Source organism: Cavia porcellus, unplaced genomic scaffold (genome assembly GCF_034190915.1).
Source record: "Cavia porcellus strain 051 isolate PalLab524CR breed Dunkin Hartley unplaced genomic scaffold, mCavPor4.1 scaffold_11, whole genome shotgun sequence".
Taxonomy (NCBI): Eukaryota; Metazoa; Chordata; class Mammalia; order Rodentia; family Caviidae; genus Cavia; species Cavia porcellus.
Window position 1 is genome coordinate 67931791 of NW_026947494.1, and position 25453 is coordinate 67957243.

Consider the following 25453-nt stretch of genomic DNA (forward strand, 5'->3'; position numbering starts at 1 on the left):
ACAGGGGATTTTAATAGACAGTTCTTGGGTCAAATGACACAACTAAACCAGCTACTGGGAGAGGTCAAGGATCTTCTGAGACAGCAGGTAACAAACAGAAAATGTTATGGAAAGAGTCCTGGTCTCAATACAGCAGTTCTGTGTCCATGTTGTCTGAGCTCCAGACCTGCACAGGCAATGGGGGAGGTGACCCCATACCACCTCCTATGCCTGGACTCAGCCAACTCATCCCTGGAAATGGGCATACATGCTTATATGAACTTTCCATGGCTCCAGGCAGAATGGGAGCCATCAAGAACTCCTTGATCCCAGCACTTGCAAGGCTGAGGCAGGAGGATCACTGATGAGTTTGAGGCCAGCCTGGACTACACAGTGAGTTCAAGGCCACCCAGAACTGTATAGTGATACTCTGTCTCAAAGAGAGAAAAATTAATCAATCAATCAATCAATCAATCAATCAATAATAAACACTTCTTGAGCACTACGTGGTTTGATAAAAAATACAGTGAATGCTTAAATTTTTAAAATTTTATTACAATGTAAAAGAATTGTCATTAACCTTCTCAAAACACTCCCCTTTGTTTTGAACAGACCCATCCCATCATTCTTGCTATTTTTCTGTGAATGTCTTTAGTTGCTCTGTCGTAGCTGCCTTCATGTCCTGTATTCATAACAGTCAAAAATGCTGACTTTGACATTGGGAAGAGCAAGATGTAATGTGATGCCAGCTTCAGTGAATACAGTGAATGAGGGGAACAGGACCATTTTCCTTTTTTTTTTTTTTCACTTATGAATATTGGGTACTTTATTTTTTTTAATTAAAAAAGATTAAGATAAAAGAGGACATAAAACAGGTCAGAACAGAACAGTTTAAGCAACATAGTGTTTCACCACAAGACAATCCAACATAACGGTACCTACTGTAGTGTATCTTTCCTTGAAATAATTGAGTATACCTTCATATACTATAGTATCAAACATAAAAAGACATTGTAAAACCATTCAAGAGAATGAAAGTATTACAGGATATTCAGAATCAACTAACAGAAAACGAACAAATTATCTCCTTGTCTATAAAATGTTATGTTTATACTATCACATATAATAGAATCCAATAAGATGCAACATGATAAAACGAATGGAGGCAAAAGAACAAAAGCTTGGTGGGACTTCAAAACAAGATGATATTAAATCATCACTAGCTATTATAATGTCTTGTTTTCTTCAAAATAGCTGTTCATACCATCACAGACAATAAAATCAAACAACCCAGGATAAAACCATTCCAATTAATGAATGAAAACATTATAAGGCTTCAAAGCAATATAATGGGGAATCATGATTACCATGTGGTAATCACTTCTATGTATTGTTACCATTTCTTACACTAGGGAAACTATTTAGTATTTATACATGTGAGTTTGATTTATTTCACTTATGAGTATGGTCTCAAGCTGTGTCCATTTATTTATAAATATCTCAATGTGATTGTTCTTTACAGCTGAGTAGTACTCCATTGTATAAAAATACGACAACTTTTTTATCCATTCCTCAGTTGATGGATACTTAGGTTGTTTCCGAGATCTGGCTATTACAAATTGTGCTGCTATAAACGTGAGTGCACATATATCACTGTTGTATGATGTTTTCAGTTCTTCTGGGAATATGCCTAGAAGTGGAATAGCTGGAACAAATGGGACTTCCAATCCCAGCATTTTTCACATGCCCACCTTTCCATTGGATGAAGTCAGTCAGCAACAGCATTCACTGTAATTTTTTTTTTATCATACTTGTAAAAACACCACAAAAGAAGTTTTTCAGAACTGCTTAAGTAAATGACAAGTACAATAGAGCAAATGTTTGAATCTAGGAGGAGTATTTTGAGAGACATTAGTGGTGATGTGTATTTTACTGTAATAAAATTTTAATTTAAATGTTCACTTTTTTGATCACACCTCACACTATCAAAGTATTTCTTAGATAACTGCATGTGGATTCTTTAATTCCTGGATTATAGCAAGTATTCCCTTTTAAGCCTGTTTTCCCTTCCCATTTCTAAAGGTCAAGGAAACTTCATTTCTGAGGAACACTGTTGCTGAATGCCAGGCTTGTGGTGAGTGCTCATGCTGGGCTGGTTGGCATAGCCTGGCACAAGGTGGGGCTGGGCCTGCAATGACCACAGTGGTGGCAGTTCTCCACAGGGTTGGAGGGAAGAGGGAAAAGCTTACTATGAAATCAAATTTTGTTTTGTATCCTAAATATACCCTAGTGGTGACAGAGCTTATGGATTGTTGTTTCTCTCTAGGTCCTCTCAGCTTTCAGTCTCCAACCCCAAACACACTGGTGCCCTCAGCACCCCCAGCACCCCCAACACGCCTGCCACGACGCTGTGACTCCAACCCGTGTTTCCGAGGTGTCCGATGCACTGACTCCAGAGAAGGTTTCCAGTGTGGGCCCTGCCCCGAGGGCTATACTGGGAATGGGATCACCTGCTCTGATATTGATGAGGTAAAATTCTGTTATGGGGCAGAGGCTTTGAGGTAGTTTCCACACCTAACAGCTTCTGGAAAAACGAGGCACAGTGATGATTCATGGGTGACTCAAGTTGTCCTCCAGCCTCCATAAAAAACTATTTCCATCTGAATCCTTGGAGACGGTGAGACCCAGTGAGCAATAGAGGAAGAAAGCCTGACACACAGTCGTGCCCATGTGTATCACTTCTCTTTTTTCAGCTTTTTACAGTCTGAACTGCTACTGTGCTATGATTTCTGCCCTTCACCCTAGTGGTTACAGTGGTTATTTTTCTTAAGCAGTCTATGTTAAGACTGCTTTTCCTATGCTTTTGTGTAAGAGTATATTTCAGGAGTTACAACCAACAGTCCCACCAACACGATCTGTTGAAGAGGCCTTGTAACCCAAGTCGCCGAAAGTGATCAGGGATGGAGTCAGTGAAAGCACATTCAGGCAACCCAGAATAGGTCCTCAAAAGCAATCTGTTTTAAGACCGTGGTTAGAGGGTCACAAGTCCAGTTACAAAACAGAGCCTAGCCAGGCTGCACCAAAATATGCATTTCCCTTTCTATCAGCCAGAATAAGGCTGGCAGGAGATGCACAGAATAAAGGGTGTGCCGGGAGCTGAGCTGCGGTGGTATCCGAGGCTGCTACAGGCTCCCGTAGTGCCCATTGCTTACCTCCTACTGGTAAGCAATTCTGATAGTCTTAGTGATTTGGAGACCTGCCACACATTTCACACACCTGCACTTAGTTTTTATCTGTGAGCTAGAATTTTCCTCCTTTCTGAAAGAGCAGTAAATGGTCATGTTTTTTTCACATTAGTTGAAGTAGTTTTAAAAGAGAAAAGGTCAGAGCCAATCTCTTGAATGACAAAAGCCTCAGAATATCCAGGAGGGTTGGTAGGGCAGGAAGGCAGGCATGGAACTGAAGGAGCCCATCTTCCTGAAGCAGCACAGGACATGGTTTTATCTTCTCCAAGTCTTTCCATTTGAAGAGATGCTTTGGGAGTCATCAACAATCAGCTAAAAAAATGGCTGACAGACACAGTCTTTCCACAGGGACATGTAAACTCCAAGTTAGAAAACTCACTGACGCGAGGCTGGGAATAATCTACCTAATAGCCAGGACCCTTTGAACCTTGATATGCCATTATCCTGTAGTGTGGCAAAGCCCCAGTGGTGTGGGAGGCAGCTCCAAACCAGGTGGATCAGCAACTCAGTGGGTAACTATTGTATTGGAAGTCTTAATTTCTTATCATTTATCCATCCAAAATATAGTTAAGTGAATGAATGAGCATGCATATATAGATGAGGGAAACTTTGAGAATGTTTTCTCCATGTGGTTCAAGACTTTGAATTTTTTTTCCTCCAGTGCAAATATCACCCCTGCTACCCAGGTGTACACTGCGTGAATTTAGCTCCCGGCTTCAGATGTGATGCCTGCCCTGTGGGCTTCACGGGGTCCATGGTGCAGGGAGTTGGAATACATTTTGCCAAGTCAAATAAGCAGGTGGGCCAAAGTTATGTTTTTTATTCTTTATTCCTCTTAACAGAACTGTTCCCCAACAGTTCCCCAGCATAACCCTTTTCCTCCTAGAGCCTATGCCATGTGAGATATCATGGTGCACAGTGAACAAATTGAGAAGTTTTAAACTTATTTCTGAGGATATATGTTCATAAAGTCTAGAAGCGAGGAAGTTATCAACGTTGGGATAAAAAAATATCACTAGATAAACAGCAATGGGAGCAATTCTGGAAATATGGCACGATGTCAAATTTACTGTGTTGATAGCCTTTGGACATTCTGTTCAGCAAAATAACCTGGGACTCAGAGAAAAAATAAAAGCTTTGAAAAACTGAAATTGTCTAAAACAGCTTTTGATTGGCAAAATATCAAAAGCTGTTTTAGACAATTCCAAAGTAGAAATAATCCCCTGAGAGAACTTACCCTTTTCTTATATAAGTTGTAAATTGCTGTAAACCACTAGAATACTTCATGATAGTCTCCATTTATTTCCCAGTGTTCTATATTCTGGTCATTATTTAACTGATTGTGAAATTCTTTTTAATGTTTTCAGCTCTTAGAAATGATTGGTCTGTAAATATATTTTACTACCTCAGGGAAATGATTAGGTTAGGAGAAGGGCTGGAGTTTTATTATTTTCTTGCTGTCTATCAAGAGATTCTGGGGGGGGGTATCAATTACCTAGGCTACAAAAAAAGAGACAAGTTTGATACAACAATGACAAGACTCTAGAGAAAAGACCCCAAGCTTTTCTTTTCCTGTAAATACAAATATTTCCAAGATTAAGCAAAAAAAAAAAATAGACAAAATGAAATATAAGAGTACTTGACATGAGTTAGCAAGACCATTTTGTAGCACATTCCCAACAATATGGTAGGCAAGACTAAGTAGAAATTTCACAATAAATTTTAATGCATTATTGAAGTCAAAAGAAATAAAAGGCAGTATTACAACTTTTAGAAATAAATAGGAAAAGTCTGTGAGTAGATACTGATGCTAGAGCCATTCATGGGTGTGAGTCCTAGGAATGGCACATGGGCTTAACGTGGATACAGAAAACATAGTTGGAATTTAGAAAGACCCGGAACCCTGTATAAAGCTAGGATCCCCCAGAGAAGTATCCTCTCCTCTACGTGGGGATAAGCAAACTTTGCTAGTCTTAAGGAAAAATACGGAAACTTGACTTCAGCTTTGGGACATGGTAGACCAAAATGAAAATTGCCCATCATAAAGCAAATCTCCAACCACACATGAGCTACAAATCTATGTTATGCGTATGATACAAAAACATACAATTCCTCATAAAAATCAGCCTTTAGAGCATCCGTATTGGGGCTGAGGATTTAGCTCAGCGGCATAAGCACCTGCCTTGCAAGCAGGCAGTCGTGAGTTCGATCCCCAGTACCGATTAAAAAAAAAAAATAGAGCATTCATATCTGGGCCTTTGCTTAATGTCAAAGACTTATGAAGGTGTGGAGGCTTTCCAAATTCAAGACCCAGTAGAGTATCTCCAGGCAAAATGTGGGTACTACTGAAGGTGTGCTCATAAAATAGTAGTTTATGTGAAGAAACCACTATGAGGAGATATTGAATAAATTTTAAAGGCTAAAGAGATAAAAGAAGTAGACATCATAATTAAAAACCAGCTTTGTGAAGTGACAAGTTTGAAAAATAGCCAAATAAATTTTGTCAGTAAGAAATATAACACTGAATTTAAAAACTCAATAGATGGGTAAAACAGAGCTAACTGGCAAGCAAGCCATAGACTGAGAGATGATTCTAAGAAAAACTTCCAGAATGAAGCACATGGAAATAAATATATGAAAAATATAAATAAGAAGATAGGGGTCAAAAAGAGATTAATAAAAAAACAAATATTTCTCTGATAGTTGTGAAGAAAAAGCAAATAATAAAAACTAGGGAAAAGAGGAGAATTTTCTAAAATTGAAGAAAATAGGCCTCTGTAGATAGAAATACCCTGAGTCCCAGGCAGAATTAAAAATTAAAAACTTGCCTGCCTAAAAGTTGTCTTTTCTGAACAACTGTAAATACCATGATAGCTATTACCATCTGCAATTATAGTAAGTACAGTCTGATGTAAAGACCCAGAAACAACTAATGTAATCCCCAGATGCAGCTCTACCTGAAATTCTGTCTTCACTTCCCAGAAAGGTATCAAAACAGGAATCTGTATGGCTAATTTAGGCAGCAGCCCTCTTAACTGTCCTTAACCTTTTCTTCCAGATGTGCACTGATGTTGACGAGTGTCAAAATGGAGTCTGTGTTCCCAATTCTATCTGTATCAACACTTTGGTAAGTATATCAGAGCAGCCCTGAAAAAAGTGTGTTCTTACGGACCACAACCCATGCACAGGTAGAACATGTGAACACAATATGTGATCATCAGGGTGATAGCCAAAGTCTGTGCTGAAGACACGTTTTCTATAAGAGTTATTTTATGAGTAATTATTTATATAATAGCAATTTTATAATTGCCAAGTTGGTTCTTTAGCTTCTATCAAAATTGCGGTATTGGTCTCTTAGATAGCTGTTTATTGAATATAATATTGCTATCCTTTAAAAACCTGAAAAGGATGCTATAGTATATGAAGTTACATTCAAATATTTCAAGGAAAAAGACACTATGGTAACTACTATTAAGTCAGGTTATTTGGTTGCGAAGCACTAGGTTGCTGAAACTGTCATGCTTTGACATGTATTGTTATGTTGTTATGCCCTCTTTTATCTCAACCTCTCCCTTATTCATTAAAAAATTATTTATTTAAAAAAACAAAAAACAAAAAACCTGAAAAGGCTGTTTATATTAGTAGTTCAGGATTTTACTGGTGACAACATGATTATCAAACAGCATTCTTTATTTTCATAAAACTTTACAAGTGTTAACTGGGCATGGTGGCACATGTCTGCAATCCCAGCACTCAGGAGGCTGAGGCTGAAAAATCACTATGAGTTTGAGAACAGCCTGGGCTACATAGTGAATTCTAGTCCAGCTTGAGCTGCATAATGAGACCCTCTCTCAAACCAAAACTAAAACAAAACAAAAGCAACAAAACTTTCAAGAATCCTTTATATTAAAGTGCTAAGCACTGAGCAAGGTCTGTGATTTAAATATTCAGATGTGGGCTTTGTTTCTGAATGTTCCTGTCAGTAGTGTCCAGATGAAGGATTTAGCCATGTAAACTATGCACAGAAGCACTGATTCCACATGCAATGATTTCTAACTTACTGGACAGCCCTGGGGAAGTTGAGTTTTAGATCCTTCATTTCCCTGTACATGAAAGTCCTTTATAGACACCAAGTCATTTATTTAATCTTTAAAACAACCTTATGAATAGACACTAATACTGTCTCTACTTTACAGCTGGGAAAACTAAAAGATACTGAGGATCTTTAAACTTCCAGTCAAGCTACACAGCCTGAGTTCCCCACTGTGCCACCTTGCTTAGGAATGTGCTAGAATTTATTTGCTGCTTAGCTCTTTACCAGAACAAAGTGGGTCTGCAGGAATAGATTTGGGAATCCTAAGTAGTGGATAGAATTCCAAGGAACAATGAACCCTAGTAAAGAAGTAGTCAAAGGAAAAAGAACAGTAGGCAAGGAAAGGAGTGAGGTGGCAGTTTGTGCAGCGAGAAGAGTAGATCAAGAAAAATACTTGAAATGTATCCTTTAGACTTGCCAATTAATAGGTCCCAGTGAATAATTTAAAATCATTAAATTATACTTTTCATAGCTCTTTTGTGATATATAATCTTATTTCAAGCTTTCTAGTATGAATAAGTTGTATAGCTATCATTAATAAACTTATATTGTTTATTGACATTCCCTAAGAAAGTAGATCTTGAGTATTACCACCAAAGTGGATAAAAAGATAATTACATGAGGTGACAAGTGTACCAATTAACTAGTTGAGAATTATTACACATTGTATACATGTAGCACATCAGCACATTGCATGCATTGTATACAATTTTCTTCATCAATTATACTTAAGCATAGATGAAAAGTTAATGTTCAAAAAGACTTTAATAGAACATATGTACAGACTTAAAGTTATTTAAAAAAAAAAGAGAGAGAAAGAGAGATCCTGGCTGGCCCCACAGCCCCACTGCAGAAGAACTGACAGCAAAATTGCCAAGTTTCTTCTTTCACAGCAGCCTCCATATCGAGAGTTTGTCATGCAAGCCACCACACTCCTCTGTGTGACCACATCTTTGTCATTCAGTTACAAAAGCACTAAGAACAGTAAAAAAATCCAAACTATCTCCCTGTCCAGTTACTCTGCCTCCCAAGATGTCATGGGCCCAAGCCTTCCTTCCCTTGCCTTCATCAGAGGAGCTGCAAGTGCCAGTGTGGCTGGCTCCACACCAGCCCTCTCTGTCTTCCGCTCCAGCTCTTCAGTTGGCATGGCCAGTGGCAGCTAACTGTCTGATGGTCTCCCCAGCAGTGACATGATCACAGAAGACTCACGAATAAGCTGAGAGTCAGGCACAGGCTGCGCTGGGTCCTGGTCTCACTGCAGACACAGAAGGAAGCACAACAGTGGCAGTTGTGTGCACAGGTTCAAGCCCTGCCTCATCGTCTCATCTTTGTCCCTTGCAGGGATCTTATCGCTGTGGGCCTTGCAAGCCAGGTTATACTGGTGATCAGACAAGAGGTTGCAAAGCTGAAAGAAATTGCAGAAATCCAGAACTGAACCCTTGCAGTGTGCATGCACAGTGCCTTGAAGAGAGGCAGGGGGATGTGACATGTGTGGTAAGTTGTGTGTTTACTTGTGGTATTGTTTTTCCTCTTTCATTTTCAGTGTCACACCTCCAGTTTGTACTTGCATTTGGGTAGAAGAGCTCTAAAACAGAAATAAGGTAGTCAAGATGAGCACAGACTGTGATAACAACAGGGTCAACTAACCTCCAACTACATTTTCTCTCCCTTTGGCCAGGGGGTGACACCACCTTCTTGGGCAGCTGGGTGGTGGGCACCAACTCCCAAGTACCTCCTATGGAAGGGCCCAGTTGGCAGAGCAGTGAAGGCCTCCTTTCACCCTCTTCTGCCTTGTCAATCTGTTTGTCTGTAAGCATGTTTCTGTCATTCCTAACTGTCCTCACCCTCAATCTGGCATAGGAGTTAGGCTGGAGGATGGGTGGCAGTGCAAGAGTGTGTGTGTGTGTGGGGGGGGGGTGTTGTAAACCCTCAGAAGGAAACCTCCAATCTCCTGCTGGTCACCGTTCTTAGGGTCCCCCTCCATCCCAGTGCAGGAATAGCTCAGTGAGTGGTTACTTTTCCTGTCCGTTGCTTGGCCCTGGAGGCAGTCTGAGCAGAAAGGGGCTGGACAGTGGGTGGAGTAGCTATGTGTGATGGGGACTCTTTGTGAAGAGGGAGTTCCCACCATCATCCTGTTGCACTGGCAAGTCAGCACTGTGCCAGGTCAGAGTAACTCATAACGTGTGTCCCAGGCTGCAGGCCCTCAGCAGTGCCCTTGGACAATTTCTAATGGTCACCTCTGTGCAGTAGTGTAGATACTGGCAGTGTCCCCTCTTCTTTATACCTCAAATTTAGACTTCTTTGCCTTCATGCCTGGACATTTTCTAGAATAATCACTTCACTTTTCAAGTGGTAAAAATAAGAAAAGTCAAAAATAAGTAAAGCAAAGTCAGTCCTTCCTGGCAGTGCAGGTATTCTAGAACAAGGTCAGGGTGAAGGACAATGCTGTGTCAGAGGTGGAAAAGCCACCATCTTCCCAGTTGTGGTTGCTTTTGAATTTTTTTTTTAATCAGAAAGTCACTGAGGTGCAAGAGTGTATCAGTATTTCAATCCTCGCTTTCTGTGAACAAATGGATGAGTCCCTTTCGATGGGGGATGAAGGAGCTCTTAATATGTTTTTCATTTTGTAATAAAGCACATTGACAGATGGGAAAGGATTAATAAACTTGATGTGACTACCAAAATAATTTAATCTGCCAGGAAAGGGCTCATTAAAAATGAATTTGTTCCTGAAGGAAATTTTTTCCTCATTAAAATGAGTCAAGGACCAGAGCCCGTGACTGAACTTCCCAGGCCTCCTGCGAGGGCGGGCTACTCTGAGAAGGGGTTCTTTGGAACCAGCCTTCTTGGTCAGTCCCTCTCTGAGCAAGGGTAGCACTCATGATGAGAGCAGTGGCTGCAACTGTGGAGCTGCAATCTGGGACAGATTTATGTTCATTAGACAGGCCAAGAAATGTCACATGTACTCATGTGGTTGTCCTTCCTCTGGCACTTAGCCTCAGGTACTTTCCCTCAGTTCCTTTTACTTTCTGTTGTAGATCATGTCTCTTTTTCCCTTCTTTCCTTCCTAGAGAGTTTGTCCTGAACCTGGGCTGATTCCCAGGCACCACTTCATACCCAAGACCCTTTTGGAATGGTCTTGGCATGGATATGGATTATCAGACAAAGAACACAGAAGGGCACTTTAAGCACATAAATCACAAAAGTCACTGGAATGGAATAGACTTGAGGCCAAGTTTCACAGCTCTGAGCATGGGCAGCAACTGAACCACCCTGGACTTTCATGACTCTTTGGTAAAAAAGAATGATGAAGCCAGACACAGTGGTGCATGCCTGTAATTCCAGCACTCTGAGAGACAAAGGCAAGAGGCTCTTAAGTTTGATCCCAGCACGGGAAACTTAGCAATTTAGTGAAGCCCTGTCAAAAAGCACAAGGTGGATGCTGGGGGTAAGGATATAGCTCAGTGTGAAGGCCCTAGATTCAGTCCCCAGTATGGAAACAAACAAACCAGAGTGCTGACTGGCATCACTGATCAGTGTAAGGGTAGGAGGAAGCATTCACACAGACACTAATACAGAATAACTGTTATTTTTGTGCCTCTTCTGCTGAGAGTGAAGGCTGTTTTCTGCTGCTGGTAGCAGCAGGACTCCCAGTAGACATATGTGGGAGATGGAGATACACAATCCCAGTATCACACAATGGGAAGCTTCTGCTATTAAAAGTATGAAGACAGAGATAAAGCACGTTGGTCGGGTCCTCCTTTGGTGGAAATTAGCCCATAAGATTTTTATATTCAGAGAGATCACCATGGCTAAAAAAATAGTAAGGAAAATGTCACAGATGGTTAAAGGCCTTTCCTACAAACCAGGTTCCTGCTCATTCAAGATGAGCAGTTCACTCATTTCCAGGAGTAAAAGAAATTGAACAACCATGTACAGAACATTTTGACTATAACTCAAATTATAAATGTAGATACTCTTTGAACCAGGAGTTGCATGTAATAAAATAAATAAGCATATAAAAATGACAAATGTGCCCGAATTATTTCTGACAGCATTATTAGGAAAGGAAGGGCCATTGGATACTTGCCATCCACTGGTGAATTACTTGAGGTTGAATTACTTGAGGCACATCCACATAACCTTAGGTGTGATACATCTCCTGCCATTAGAGAGAATGGCATGAACCTACCTGGAGTGATAATGGTAAGAGTTCCAAAACAGTGTATTGAGTTTAAAAATAAGTCAAGGCAGAGAACAATGGATGTGGAACATGGATGTGAGCTACCAAGTGTGTAAAAGGATACAGTACATCAAAGCTCTGTGTACTTGTTTGTCTAGTCACAGACTGTCCCCAACAGGAATATGAGGACAGATTCCTTCGACTCAGCCTTGAGAGCAGGGGCGAGAAGGAGTTTTCAGTGTCCATCTCCCCATGTGTATTTTGGATTTTGAACCATTAGTTTATTCAAATGCAATTAAACCATTTTTATATCTCACCCAGCTGTGGTCTCCAGGCTGTCTCTTGGGGGCACACATGAGGCAGAAACTCTGGTTGGCATCTGGGTCAGGCTCAGCTTCCTACGCCTCTAATGGGCTTTCCCTTCACAGTGTGGAGTTGGGTGGGCTGGAGATGGCTTTGTCTGTGGAAGAGATGTGGACATTGACAGTTATCCTGATGAAGAACTTCTGTGCTCTGCTAGAAACTGCAAAAAAGTAAGCAAGACGAGGTGTGTGTGTGGGGGGGGAGGGTTACACACACAGACACTGTGGCTTTCCGAAGCCACATCTTATGTGGGGGAAGGGTTCTTTGATTTCCATTAAATTTGCATTAAAGTAGCCATATCTTAAGTGAAGCAAAACAATCACCAAAAATAAAGCTTAGCAGCTACATCTATTGAGGTGAAAACTAGTTCTTGATGTAAGCCAGATGTAGGATATTACTCTGAGCTACTTTAACCCTCAGGACAACTGCAAGTATGTGCCAAATTCTGGCCAAGAGGATGCAGATGGAGATGGCATTGGAGACGCCTGTGATGAGGATGCTGATGGAGATGGAATCTTGAATGAGCAGGTACCTGCTTTGGGGGAGGGCCTGTGAACTGTGGCCTACCAGGGATGATGGAAGAAAGCGCATGATGTCAACTATGCCAATCATCCCAAATGTTAGTTTCTATATCACTGCAACTTATTCTTCTATAAGATTTGCAAATGTTTAAAATATAACACTGGCAGACCTGGGCCACCAGTTCTCCCCACTTATAACAGAACAGGTGTCCCTTCTTTTAGGATAACTGTGTTCTGACTCCCAACATGGACCAGAGGAACAGTGACAAAGACATCTTTGGGGATGCCTGTGACAACTGCCGGACTGTCTTAAATAATGACCAGAGAGACACTGACGGAGATGGAAGAGGAGACGCCTGTGATGATGACATGGATGGAGATGGTAGATTTGCTTTGTTCTGTCTTTTTTTGGGGGATCCATTTGTCCTCTTGGCTTTGTCCTGTGTTGAGAGTAGGAACAGAATTGCTGACTCAGGTATCCCCCACTGTTTTTGCTCTTGATCAGGTATCTGGCCCATATCTGGCTCACTTTTATGGAAGGAGACTCCATGGCCTATATTCCCATTAATTAACCCTGGATGTTTCCAGGACTCTGCACCACTGCCAGAAACATCATAAGAATTTATTTCAGCAGTGCCATGACAGGGCTCTGTCTCTGCAGAGTGTCTGCCTTTTCAGGTTATATACACTCTGTCCACTTTGCAGCACCCTCCTTACGCGGAGAGACCTAGAGACAAACCTTTCAGAAACACTGATCAGCACATCCCCTCCACTCCAGGATATCTATATCTTCCTAAAACATGATCTGACTTCCTGTGAGCCCACCTGATAGCCCTGCTATCCGGTGGTGTCCTAGTGAATGAGCCAATAAAACAACCACAGACACCCTTGAGTTGTAGCATTTGTCAGTTTCCATGATGTTACTACTATTATCATTGACTTTAGGCTATCACTGTGATACCATTGAATGCAAAATAGGAACTCAGCGGGGCTGGCTGTAGAAGACCACTGCCTAGATCCCTTGAGTTCATCATAGCTCAGACACCATCAGGGTTATTTCACCTATTCCCTTTTCTGGTTGCTGTCACAGCCCTTGACATCTTGCACAAATTAGAATTCAGTGGATAAACGTGTCCGAGAGTTGTGCGTGTTAAAGTCTTTCAGAACCCTTCTGTAGAAGTGACCTCTAGATAATTGCCAAGAAGCACAGTGGCTGTGCACAATGGCTCAGCAAGGGTAGCTGACTGCAAGCGTGACCTGTACAGCATCAGGAAGTCGTGTCTCCCATCCCCATCTGTGATATTTGCCTGACCCCAGATAGCATTCTTTTTTTACAGGAATAAACAACATTTTGGACAATTGCCCCAAAGTCCCTAATGTTGACCAGCGGGACAAGGATGGTGATGGTGTGGGGGATGCGTGTGATAGTTGTCCTGATGTCAACAACCCTAACCAGGTCAGTGGGGAATCCAGTCTGTAGGATGAATTCCTTTATGCAGAGACTCAGTCAAAAATAGTGTCTGAAAGAAACATGGTGACCTTGTTGGCCAGTTTTTGGCTGCTACCTCCTTAGAGCACAATGGAGAAATGACACACATTGGGCTTCAGGATGATAGGACAAACACACAAAAGTCTGGGTGTGTATCCTTGACACCCCAGGAACTAATCTCATAGCTGCAGAGTGCAGATTATTTTAGTAATATAAGCTTAATGAGGCTCAAAACAAGGATTTAATTTCTGGTGAGAGGATAATGAAAATTCACCATTTGAGGCTTAATCACCTGGGCTGTCAGTCTCCAAACACCTTCACAGAACTATGTATGGATGTTTCAGATTAAACCCCACCAGTGGTGTGGTGGGTGTCCCTCCTTACTCTGCCCTATCTGGAACCTGGGCAGGATGTGCCATTTGTAAATCTGAATCCCTGAGAGAAGGAGTCATTGCTGCCTTCTGTGACTCACTTTCCATTTGATTCAGTTCCAAAATGCAGAAGCAAAGCAGTTTGCTCTGTCCCCATGCCTAAGACTAGCTCTCTTCCAACCTGTGCCAGAGCCCCACGTCTCCACCTGCCTTCATGCTATCCTGGCCCCCTTGCAGAATGAGCTTATCTGGTGTGCAGCCTGATATTTTGAAAATTTAGCACTGTGCCTATACCAATACAACAGTGTCCTTTTGCAGTTTTGTACCACCCCAGTTCCAGAGAAATAATCCCTGAAATCCAGTGATGACGGGCCAGGTCTGCCTCATTGTGGAATGTTCTATATATGAAAGCTGTGGATTAAATAATATTCTGTTCTTTCCGCAGTCTGATGTGGATAATGATCTGGTTGGGGACTCCTGTGATACTAATCAGGACAGGTATGGCATATCCAGCTGCAGAGAGGCAGATATCAAAATCCAGAGAGTGTTAATTTTAAGAGCTTTCTACTGATACCAAGTTTTGGGGTTTTCTAGGTGGGTTGGGTTTCTGGTGGGAAAAAAACGGTCTCTGGTCTGGATCACCCTACATGTGTGACAATGCTGTGTAAGGGTAATGGTGTTGGGATGGGCTGTTAGACACCCCAGCAAACAAGTTATTGTGGGGGAGGCAGTGAAGCATCATTTTTTTTTAAGCATCATGTTCTATAGGACTCTGGATGAAACAGCTAGGCGCAAATTCCGGCTCCTTCTCTTGCAACTTGCTAACTATAGCTTAGTTATGTAAACTCTCTGTGTCTCAATTTCCTCATCTGTGAAGTACAGATAGCAGTAGATCTGGATCAGAGAGCTGTGGTGAAGAAGATTGAGTTAATCCACAGAAATGTCTTGTTCTGGTTTCTTCTGTACCTAGTACCACTGTATAATACTACAGATATACTAGCTTTTATGGTATTCTTTCAATTCAGGAAAATGCCACTATCATTCCAAAATAGAAGGCTATCAGTTTGCTGAGGGATATTGTCTTTTAAATGTTTTCATTCAATTTTCCTTGAGTGGAATTATTCTATGTGAATGTATTTTACTAACCTTCCTCTAGCTGAACTCAGTGGAGTCATATGTTAAGACCAGTACTGGCCAGCTGAGAGGTGTAGCTCATAGTCCTCAGGATTAACAAAAACAAACCAGACTTGATCAGATGCTGGAGGAACATCACAAAAGCAAAAACATAACTATGTGCCGCTCAGCTCTGGAGCTACCTACAATCCAATAACCTAACCCTCACTCTCCTTATACAGTTTTTGAAAAAGACAGGACAGGGATGAGAGGACAGGATCCCATAAGGCAAACTAGGATGAGATAGAGCTTCTTTTCTAACACTGGATCACAGGTTGCCCTGCAGGTTCAGTTCTCCACCCAAACCTCACTTAAAGACTGCTCCTTGAGTCTGTTTCCCTCCATGTGGTCCACATCCTGCTTCCAAGTGCAGGCTGGCTGAGTGAACTTAAACAGATTCCCTGATCTCAATTTCTTCATCATCAAAGTGGAGATCATGAAATGCATCTCACAGGTTATGGTGAAAATTCAAGATGAGGGTGACGCTCCTGGCACAGCACTGGCCTCAGGTGTTTCTTGGAGAATGGGGCTGTGTTGTTGTTGGCATCATGACTCAAGAGGGGAGAATCAGCAAAAGAGTCTGATACTGGATGTATCTTTCCATTTCAGAGTGGAAGATGGAACTGGTACCTCCACAGCTACCCCAAATGACATGCAATAGGAATGTCCCCTGTGATAAGTCATCCTGTATCTGATTATCATTTAGAGTAATTTCTAAAACATATCATCCCACAGACCTCTAGATATTTGCCTTAAAAGCTGGCTTGTTTTATTTCATTTTTAATTCTTACAAACTTGAACTTGGCGAAGAAGATAGGAACTGCTTGTTTTTGCATACAAATGTTTGACACTCTCTAGAATGGCCACTAATGGAAACAGCTTCATCCTGTGTTTGAAAAAGTGGTCCTTCTGTGCACACAGAAATTTTGCTGTTTAAGCCCCAGTCCTCTGTTTGTCTGGGGTGGCCTCACTTTACCTGGGATCCTCTTTTCCCATAGCCATATAGAAAATGTGGCCCTAAGGGTGTGGGCTGGTCCCTTACTTCCCTCTTCTATCCCTTCCTGCAGAGTGTGGGAGCAGTGCCTAGTCTACAACAGGGAAGAGAGGGAGAGAAGGATGTAAGGAGAATCTGGACAGACATGGTATTCCTAGCCATTTAGGTGGCTGAGGCAGGAGGACCACAAGGTTGAGGCCACCCTGAGTAATTTAGTGAAACCCTGTCTTAAAAGAAATGTCTGGAGATATAGCTCAGTGATAGAGCACCCCAGGAACCTCCAGGGGACAATACATACTCATCTTCAGAAGGCTTTTCAGCCTAGAAGGAAAAGAAAAGTGAGATGAACAGGGAATAAACCATATGAAAAGCCCTTTAGACACACCTTGGGCCTAGCTCACATATCCACATCTCAGGTAAAGATAGCTTTAAGCTCTGCCACCTGCCCGATGGCATTCATCTCTGAATCCCACGTAGCTATGCTGACCAGGGACTGTGAAAATAGTTAATCAGAAAACCCGGTTTGGGGCTGAGGGTTTAGCTCAGCGGCATAAGCGCCTGCCTTGCAAGCAGGCAGTCTTGAGTTTGGTCCCTGGTACTGATAAAAAAGAAAAAGACAAAAAAAAAAAAAAAAAAAAAAAAGAAAAGAAAAAAGAAAAGAAAACCCTGTGGACTTCTCCCTAGAGTTAGGAGCTTAGGAAGCACCTTTTCACATATTAGAATTTATTGTGCAGAATTCTGACTGCTTAATCTTTATGAGGCAGATGAGAATATTGAGAACAGAGGTTGGATACCATGCCTGGGATCACCACTCATGGACAGCTGAGCCAGCATTCACACCAAAATGACTCCACTGTCTCTCACTCTGTCCTTCATGAGTCCTCTCAGTCATCTACACTCTCCTAGAATGGATAGGAGCCTCAGTTACAGATCACAGAAATGGACTTATCTTCTTGAGTAAGAAATGGATAGATTATTTCAAGAGATTAAGGAGATGCAGTCATTGTCTCTGGGGCCCAAAGGGAGCCTTATCAAAGGAATAACCCATTGTGGGTTGATGAAAACAAGATGAAAAACCATGCCCCCACAACCCAAACAACAACAACAAAATACAGATTCTCCTTCCTGCGAGTGGATACCCCTGTTGCCTGTTGAACTGTGATCTTTTCTCTGCAGTGATGGAGATGGCCACCAGGACAGCACAGACAACTGCCCCACTATCATCAACAGTGCTCAGCTGGACACAGATAAGGATGGAATTGGTGATGAGTGTGATGATGATGATGACAATGATGGCATCCCAGACCTGTTGGCCCCTGGACCAGACAACTGCCGGCTGGTCCCCAATCCAGCCCAGGAGGATAGCAACAGTAAGCAGGCTCCTTCTGGCCAGGCCTGGGTACATGTCTCTCCCTGGCACTGAGCACTCAGTAGCTGCTGCTTCAAACTGGCTTCATGTAGCTGCAAATTTTTGGACAGGCAACATGTGATGGGGACAGCAGCCTCCAGCTTGGTCAGAGCTTATCATGTGTATTTCTGAGAGTCTGAAATCTGAGACCACACAGAGCAAAACAGCTGCATGCTGCATGCAGTTCAGCCCCCTGAGACTTGGAGAACCACTGATAGGCCAGGTGCAGTCTAGGGACCACCAGAAGTTAGACTCAGATTCTGAAGACAATAGTGATCTCCCTGGTTTGTGTACAGTGTAGAGTCTGGGAGAGGCTATAGATGTACAGGCTTAAGATCCGCCAGTTGATAAACCCAGCTGTGCGTGATTAGAACTTCTGGGGACTGACTGGAAGGCAGTTGTTGAAACTGATCTTACATAGAGGCCTGGGTGTGGTGAAGGCCTGGTCACCCACCATGAGTGCTCCAGGATAGGGTCTGGGGCCATCTTAGACAGTCTCCTTTCCTGTCACTGCTGCATGTCGTGAGGATTGGAGCTTGGGCTTTGCTTCTGTTCCCTGCTTGGTCCTTTGCTCTCTTGAGGACTGGTGGGCATGGCATGGGTGTTATCAAGTCCTACCCCTTTTTTTCCCCAATTCAGGAGATGGGGTGGGAGATATCTGTGAGGCTGACTTTGACCAGGATCAGGTCATTGACCGGATTGACGTCTGCCCGGAGAATGCAGAGATCACCCTGACTGACTTCAGGGCCTACCAGACAGTGGTCCTGGACCCTGAGGGAGATGCCCAAATTGACCCCAACTGGGTGGTCCTGAACCAGGTCAGTGCTACATGATGGGAAACTGCTCAAATCTTTCTCTCAACAGAGCCCCTTTGACAGCAGCAGGCAAATTTTAGAGATATTGGCTATGAGGTAAGAGTATATCCTTCAAAGCAGCCTGAATTAGAGTACTGTACTTTCATCATGCCCATTTTACAGATGATGAAGTTGACTCTTAAAGCACTTCAGTGATTGCTCATGGTAGCACTGCAGTACATCACCAAGATGATTGACATTGGAACCTAGGCAGCGTGACCCTAGGGCCACAATCCCATCCTCTCCAGCAAACTGTATGTGTCCTCACTGTGTGACTAGGAAAGAAGGCACAGAGAGGCTTTCCAGAGACACAGAGAAAACCAAATTCACTAAAGTATGTGCTGTATGTTTGCCAATTCAGAGTGCACTGAATCAGCTTAAGTGAAAATCTTAGCTCAATTGTTTCTATTAAATAGAGCCTTCTTTAAAACTTCTTTATCACTTTGTGCTTTCTCTGAGTTCATACACAGCAACTGCCCAGATAATGAAATCTTTACATGGAAATCAGACATCACTGCCCATCACTCATATAGAGGTTGTGAGCTTACCCAGGGTCACTTAGCCCCTTCAGGATTTCTCTAAACTCCCTCACTTCTCTCTCCAGGGCATGGAGATTGTGCAGACTATGAACAGCGACCCTGGTCTGGCTGTGGGTAGGTCCAGGGCCCGAGTTACCATTCATATAGAACCCTGCCAGCTGTTAATATGGCTTGTCTGCTTTTCTAATCATGTCTGATCTCCATAGGGTACACGGCTTTTAATGGAGTTGACTTCGAGGGGACTTTCCATGTAAACACGCAGACAGATGATGACTATGCAGGCTTTATCTTTGGTTACCAAGATAGCTCCAGTTTCTATGTGGTTATGTGGAAGCAGACAGAGCAAACCTACTGGCAAGCCACACCCTTCAGAGCTGTGGCAGAGCCTGGCATTCAGCTCAAGGTATGGGGGCTTGAAGCCTCTCATCTTCCTTTCTTCTGTGCCCGCCACCCTACTTTAAATTTTCCATTCTCCTAAATGATATGTAGCTGATCTAAGAAATTGATGGAACTTATGTTAATGTTCAGGTCAGGGCACAGTGGGGCTGGTGGAAGGTCTTGCCTTCATTCCTGACTCTCTGGTGAGGGATCAGAGAAGTGGAGAAGGCTGAGGTGCATCCTCAGGCATGCTGTGCTGGAACCCAGCTAATGACTTTGTTGGTGAGGCCAGCTGTTTTCAAGAGAGCTAGTGAGTTACTTCTGTCAGTCCTGTTGGGACAGAAGGCAGGTTTCAGCAGCCAGACATTTTGTGGGAGCCTTCCCTGAGCAAATATGGGGAGAAATAGATGTGTAGCAGTACAAAGTGGGATGAGCCCTGCATGCAGTATTATTTACTGATTAAGGACCTATGGTCATCTTAGTAGATCTGACATTTAAATGTTCATGCATTTGTCTGAGTCCAAGGCAGTCTGACTATAACCATCACCATATCATCACTGCTGACGCAGAAAGCAAGCAGAAAGTCTCTGTGTCCTATTCTAATATCTTGATTGTGTATTTGGCCAGGCAGTGAAGTCCAAGACAGGCCCCGGGGAGCACCTCCGGAACTCCCTATGGCACACAGGGGACACTAGTGACCAGGTCAGACTGCTGTGGAAGGACTCCAGGAATGTGGGCTGGAAGGACAAAGTCTCCTACCGCTGGTTTCTGCAGCACAGGCCCCAAGTGGGCTACATCAGGTGGGCAGATGTTCTTTCTCCTCCCCAGCACAGAAACAAAGTACACACTCCATTTCACATCTGGAGCGGGTTCCCTGAGCATCCTTGACCTGACTAGTTCTCCAGGACTTGCCAGGGCTCCTGGAAAAGGAGACAAGAGGGCAAGTTGGAGATGGAAGGTATGTTGAGGAAGCCTTAGTGGAGGGGCAAATGGGTGTATCTGCATGGTGGTACCCTTGCACTGCACTCATGGGGCAGCTGCAGAGTGTGGCTGAAGAGATGGGCATGAAGTAAAAGGTGTGGCTGAAGCTGCACCACCGCCTCCAGAGCCCACCTGCCAGCCCCTGATTGTCCGTCTTCCATATAAACTCCAGATGGCAGCACTCATGTCCTTTCCATCTCATTTTCACCAGTGCCCAGCCCAGCTCCTGGCACATGCTGTTCATCATGGGGGCCAGCATAATCTGCCTTACTGCTTTTTAGGCCTGAGGTTTTTTTATTATTTAAAGAGAAAAACAAAACAAAACAGTAAAAGGGTACAAGTAATACAGAATTTCAAGAGAAAAAATATACAGTAAGAAATCACTAGTTAATAGATTACATATTGTCGTCTCAGAAATAGTTTTCCAGATTACAAAATTAAAGCATACAAAGTGGACATTAATACAGTGAGATTGCAGACAGTTCCATTCAACGATCCAACAAAAACTCAGTAATATGGTGTTCTATCCTACACACTTAAATATACATGCAGTTATATCCTTTAAATCACTTTCTTTCCTCTCTTTTTTATGATAACAATTACAATTTTGGGTTTTATTACTCCCACAGTTCTTATAACTTTTTCTTTGAAGAGGAAACAAAACAAAACAAAACAAAACACCCAATGTGACCAAGCAAAACAGTCAGTTAGAACAGGAGGATGGACATAGTATATAATGCAAAAAGAGAATACCAGGTGATCAACAATGGTCACCATTATGCCTCTTGCTATCTTAAAAAGAGTTGCCTGTATCATTTGGTATAATAGAATTGAACAAAACAGTACAGAACAAGATCAATAAAACCCACATTGGAGACCTTACAGGACTTCCAAAGAAGATAATAGTCCAACCATAATGGGCATCATAGAATATCTTGTTGCCTTCAAAATGGTTGCCTTATACCCTCAAACTTGATACTATTAAACAAAACTGAATATAGTAAAATCAGTCAGAACAAGATGTGGAGAACAATACAGGGGTTCAAATCAGGTTAATAGGAAAGCAAAATAGTTACTATAAATATATCCCGCTATTTTAAATGTATTTTCCCTTAATTAAAAAATAATAAGAAATTAATTTTTTAAAAAAAGAAAAAAAAAGGGGGGAGATTGAGATAAAAGAGGACATATCAATAGAACAACACAGGTCAGAACCAAACAATTTAAGCATCGTTGTGTTTCGCCACCAGATAGCCTGACAAAATAGTAGTTACCATTAGGCCTGAGTTTTTAAATTGGTTGCAGGAATTATGATGGTTTAGTATTGTATCCTTGAAATTGAAATATTAACGTACTCAGCTTTTCACTTCTCTGACTCACAGATCAGCCTACATGCCAGCTTGCGTAGTCCTGACTGCACAGTCCTGACTAAGGCAGGAAAGCAGTCTGGTAGGAAAATTAAAGTTGCCAGGGCTGACTGATATTTTGTTCTTCTTTGTGACTTTATGTTAAATGTACTCAGTCTTACAGTAAGACAAACTATGCCTGATTGTATTCTTTATCCTTTAAACCACACTTTTTCATAAATATATATTTATGAAAATATTTCAGAAATATTTTGAAATGCCCCCTTTTGGACCGAAAGGAAATTATAGAAAATATAACCTAGCTGGGTGTGGTGGTGCCCACCTGTATTCCTATTATGATGAGAGACAGGCTGGAGGATTGCAAATTGAGCCCAACCTTGGCAACTTAGTGAGACCCTGTCTCAAAAAAAAAAAAAAAAAAAAAAGCAAACGTAGCTCAGGAAAAGGCTCAATTCCCAGTACTACAGGATAAAGAAAATGTAACATACCTACATATATAATCTTTGAAAAATCAACCTTAACCATACAACAAAATCATGTAAATGCTCTACACTAGAAGTCAAAGTGATACAGGAATGTGTCCATTCCTGAATCACTGTGGAGGTGACATTCAACTACATGTTGATGCATATGTCATTTAAATATTATAGTAGTATTGTCAATGGGGATATGAAGTCCTAAAATGGTGACAACCCTTAAATTTTAGACAAAGCAAGATACTCAGTACTTTCCCAATTTACCCTGGAAAATTAAATTTACATTAATATCAGTACAAAATATACTTGATGTTCAAAGTAAAAGAGATTTACATTTTTGGCCCCAGTTATTATGAAAAGTTTGTTCACATTTCTGCATGCCTCCAAGAATACTTTCAAGGGTCCAGGATAAAGGACAAGCTTTGCCTGTTCTCTCCAGAGTGTTGTGAATCATCCATCATGCCTGGTTTCTGTCAGTCACTGCCACTGTGAGAGGCTGAAGTGCCCCACACATGTCTGATCTTCTTCAGAAGGAGCACTGTCTCCTGTTGAGCACGATGGCTCTGAGAGGCACCGAATGATTGAAACCTCAGGCAGAGCAGATATCCAGATTAGGTAACTCATAAGATGGTCTAAAAATCTCTTATCCATGACATTAAACAATTTCTTTTCAACTCCTCAGCAAGTACCTATTGAGTTTACTCTGCCCAACATAATGTAAGGCCACATTGGAGAGATGTAGACACACAGATCTTGTCCTCAAAGAACTTCCAACCTGGTAGTAAAGGAGGACCAGTTAGAGCACAATCCAGCTTGGTGGAAAATAGTGTGTCAGAGTAAAGAGACAGGTGTGTAAATAAAAAGAGACTCTGCATCTCACTGTGGGCACTTCACTCTGGTTGGGTGCCATGGAGACCTGTTCTGCTTGCGTTGCCTGCAGGGTGCAGTTTTATGAAGGCTCCGAGTTGGTGGCTGATTCTGGGATCACCATAGACACCACTATGCGTGGAGGCCGGCTTGGCGTCTTCTGCTTCTCCCAAGAAAACATCATCTGGTCCAACCTCAAGTATCGCTGCAATGGTAATGTGCATTCTCATTAGCCCACAGTATTATTACTAGAATTAATCAAGTAAGGTCATCTTGTTTTAATGCCATGTATTCATTAAAACCAGATAGTTCTGTGTAGCAGAAGAAAAAATCCCTAATTTTTTATATTTATAAATGTGGACATTGAGATCCATACAATTTAACTACACAGGTTATGGTTTGGGGTTCAATGAGAAATTCAGTCAGGTTTAATTCACAGGCGGCCTTCATTTTCATATGGCTCAAACATAATCACAACAAAAAGCCATTCTGTTAATTTTCTTTAGTCCTCTGACTGAACACCCAGAGGATTTAAGCCAATGGTGTGCAAAGTTGTCCTTAAGTAGAAGTTGGCTGCAGGAACTTGTAGGGCTACTTGGGTGGGCTGAGAGCGCCCCTTACAGGTGATCAGTGCAGCTGCAGCAAGCCCTGGCCAGGATTCCAGGATGGCAGGAGCCTGAGTAACCAACTCTTGTGATCTTATTGCAGACACCATTCCTGAAGACTTCCAGGAGTTTCAAACCCAGCATTTTGATCGCTTGGAAAGTTAAATTGAGGAAGCAATTTGTAACTGCTTTTCTAACATGAAAACTATGTATTCCTAAACTTCCTGTCATTTCTTAATATACACTGTGGCTTTCTTTTATCAGCCCAGATGTATCAGAACTTTTTATATGAATGTGGAAATAAAGAAGGGATCATTTCTGACAACTGTGTTGCTGCCACAAGTTGCTTGTGTGTATCTGGGGTTTGATGGAAGATCTTATTCTTTGAGGGATTCACATTGAGTTTGCAAAGTGATCTTATTTGCTCAAAGTGGATAGTCTGTGAAGTTGAGCTGGTCCATGAATTAGAAGGCCCAGGTACAGGCTCTAATCTGAAGTCACTCTAATTAGTTTCACAGAGAATGTCTCACCTCAGCAACTCTTTTACTGAGTAGAGAGTCCAGGAAGCATGAACTCAGGGGCACCTTCTCTTCCATATGCAGACTCCTTCTGTCTGACCACGAGGCAGATTTGCCCAGTTCTTTCTGATAGTCCCCCATCTCCAACAGATTTCTACAGATGATTACATCAGAGCCAGTAGTGCTCTTTCTCTTCCTTTCCCCAGCACTGAAGGATTATAGATCATCATCTCCTAACAGCAAGAAGTTAGAAGGAGATCTCATCTGCAGAGGAGGAGTGGAATACTTCACTATAAATGAGATTAGGGAGATATGTAAAATGTGAGAAACAATGAAAAATTTTGTAGAAAAGTACCACCCAAAATAAAACTAGCTGTGTGAGAGATGAATTTGTTTGACAATGCAATGTCACATTTCTTTGAACTTCTTAAAAGGAGGCAAAAGCAAGTGTTATTATATAGGTAGCCAAATCTTGGAAACAACCCAAATACCCATTGACCAAGCTATAAAGGATAAACTCCAGGCTTCTCTAGGTAAATGGGTGCAACTTGAGACATACTGATAAGTGAAATCAATCAGATTTTCATGTACATACATTGTATTGTCTCCTTAATATAAAAAACTGAGAGCATAGATAATATACAAAATGTACAATAGATATTGTGATAATAAAAGGAGAAGAAACTGCTCAGAAGTAAAGAACAATTTGGATAGGGGAAAGGAGAAAAGAAAGAAGGGAAAAATTACATATATACAAGATGAATAGCTATACTAATAATCTCTGTTAGCTCACCAAAAATAATGTTTTTTACTTTCATTGTTTGATCATTTTTATGCCTATATCTTATAATCTGAGCAACTACTTTGAAGATAACAATACACAATACACCATTGTTAATCTCCTATTGCTTTGTTTTGAAATTCTGTATCATCTTTTTTTGTTTTAAAATTTGAAAAAAAATCAGAAAACAAAGAAGCCCATCTGGAAATCCACAATAATTGTGCTGTTTTATTGAAGATTCAAACCAGTGTATTCATTGCCTCGTGAC

The 25453-nt window shown here is 41.8% G+C and overlaps 1 protein-coding gene across 3 annotated transcripts in view; it reads left to right on the top strand.

The window, feature by feature from the left end:
• Thbs4 (thrombospondin 4) overlaps positions 1–24211 on the top strand; it is a 205356-nt gene extending 181145 nt beyond the window's left edge. For all 3 annotated transcript variants that reach the window (XM_063258424.1, XM_063258425.1, XM_003464392.4), the window contains 18 exons: positions 5–87; positions 2062–2113; positions 2306–2508; positions 3886–4023; positions 6283–6351; positions 8659–8811; positions 11929–12033; positions 12284–12391; positions 12607–12766; positions 13722–13840; positions 14690–14742; positions 17588–17781; positions 18459–18637; positions 19278–19326; positions 19419–19615; positions 20218–20390; positions 23355–23494; positions 23990–24211. In XM_063258424.1, the coding sequence (XP_063114494.1) occupies positions 5–87; positions 2062–2113; positions 2306–2508; positions 3886–4023; positions 6283–6351; positions 8659–8811; positions 11929–12033; positions 12284–12391; positions 12607–12766; positions 13722–13840; positions 14690–14742; positions 17588–17781; positions 18459–18637; positions 19278–19326; positions 19419–19615; positions 20218–20390; positions 23355–23494; positions 23990–24051 (2237 nt within the window). In that variant the 3' untranslated portion in view covers positions 24052–24211. The remainder of the gene's footprint in view (positions 1–4; positions 88–2061; positions 2114–2305; positions 2509–3885; positions 4024–6282; positions 6352–8658; positions 8812–11928; positions 12034–12283; positions 12392–12606; positions 12767–13721; positions 13841–14689; positions 14743–17587; positions 17782–18458; positions 18638–19277; positions 19327–19418; positions 19616–20217; positions 20391–23354; positions 23495–23989) is intronic.
• The last annotated feature ends 1242 nt before the right edge of the window (positions 24212–25453 follow it).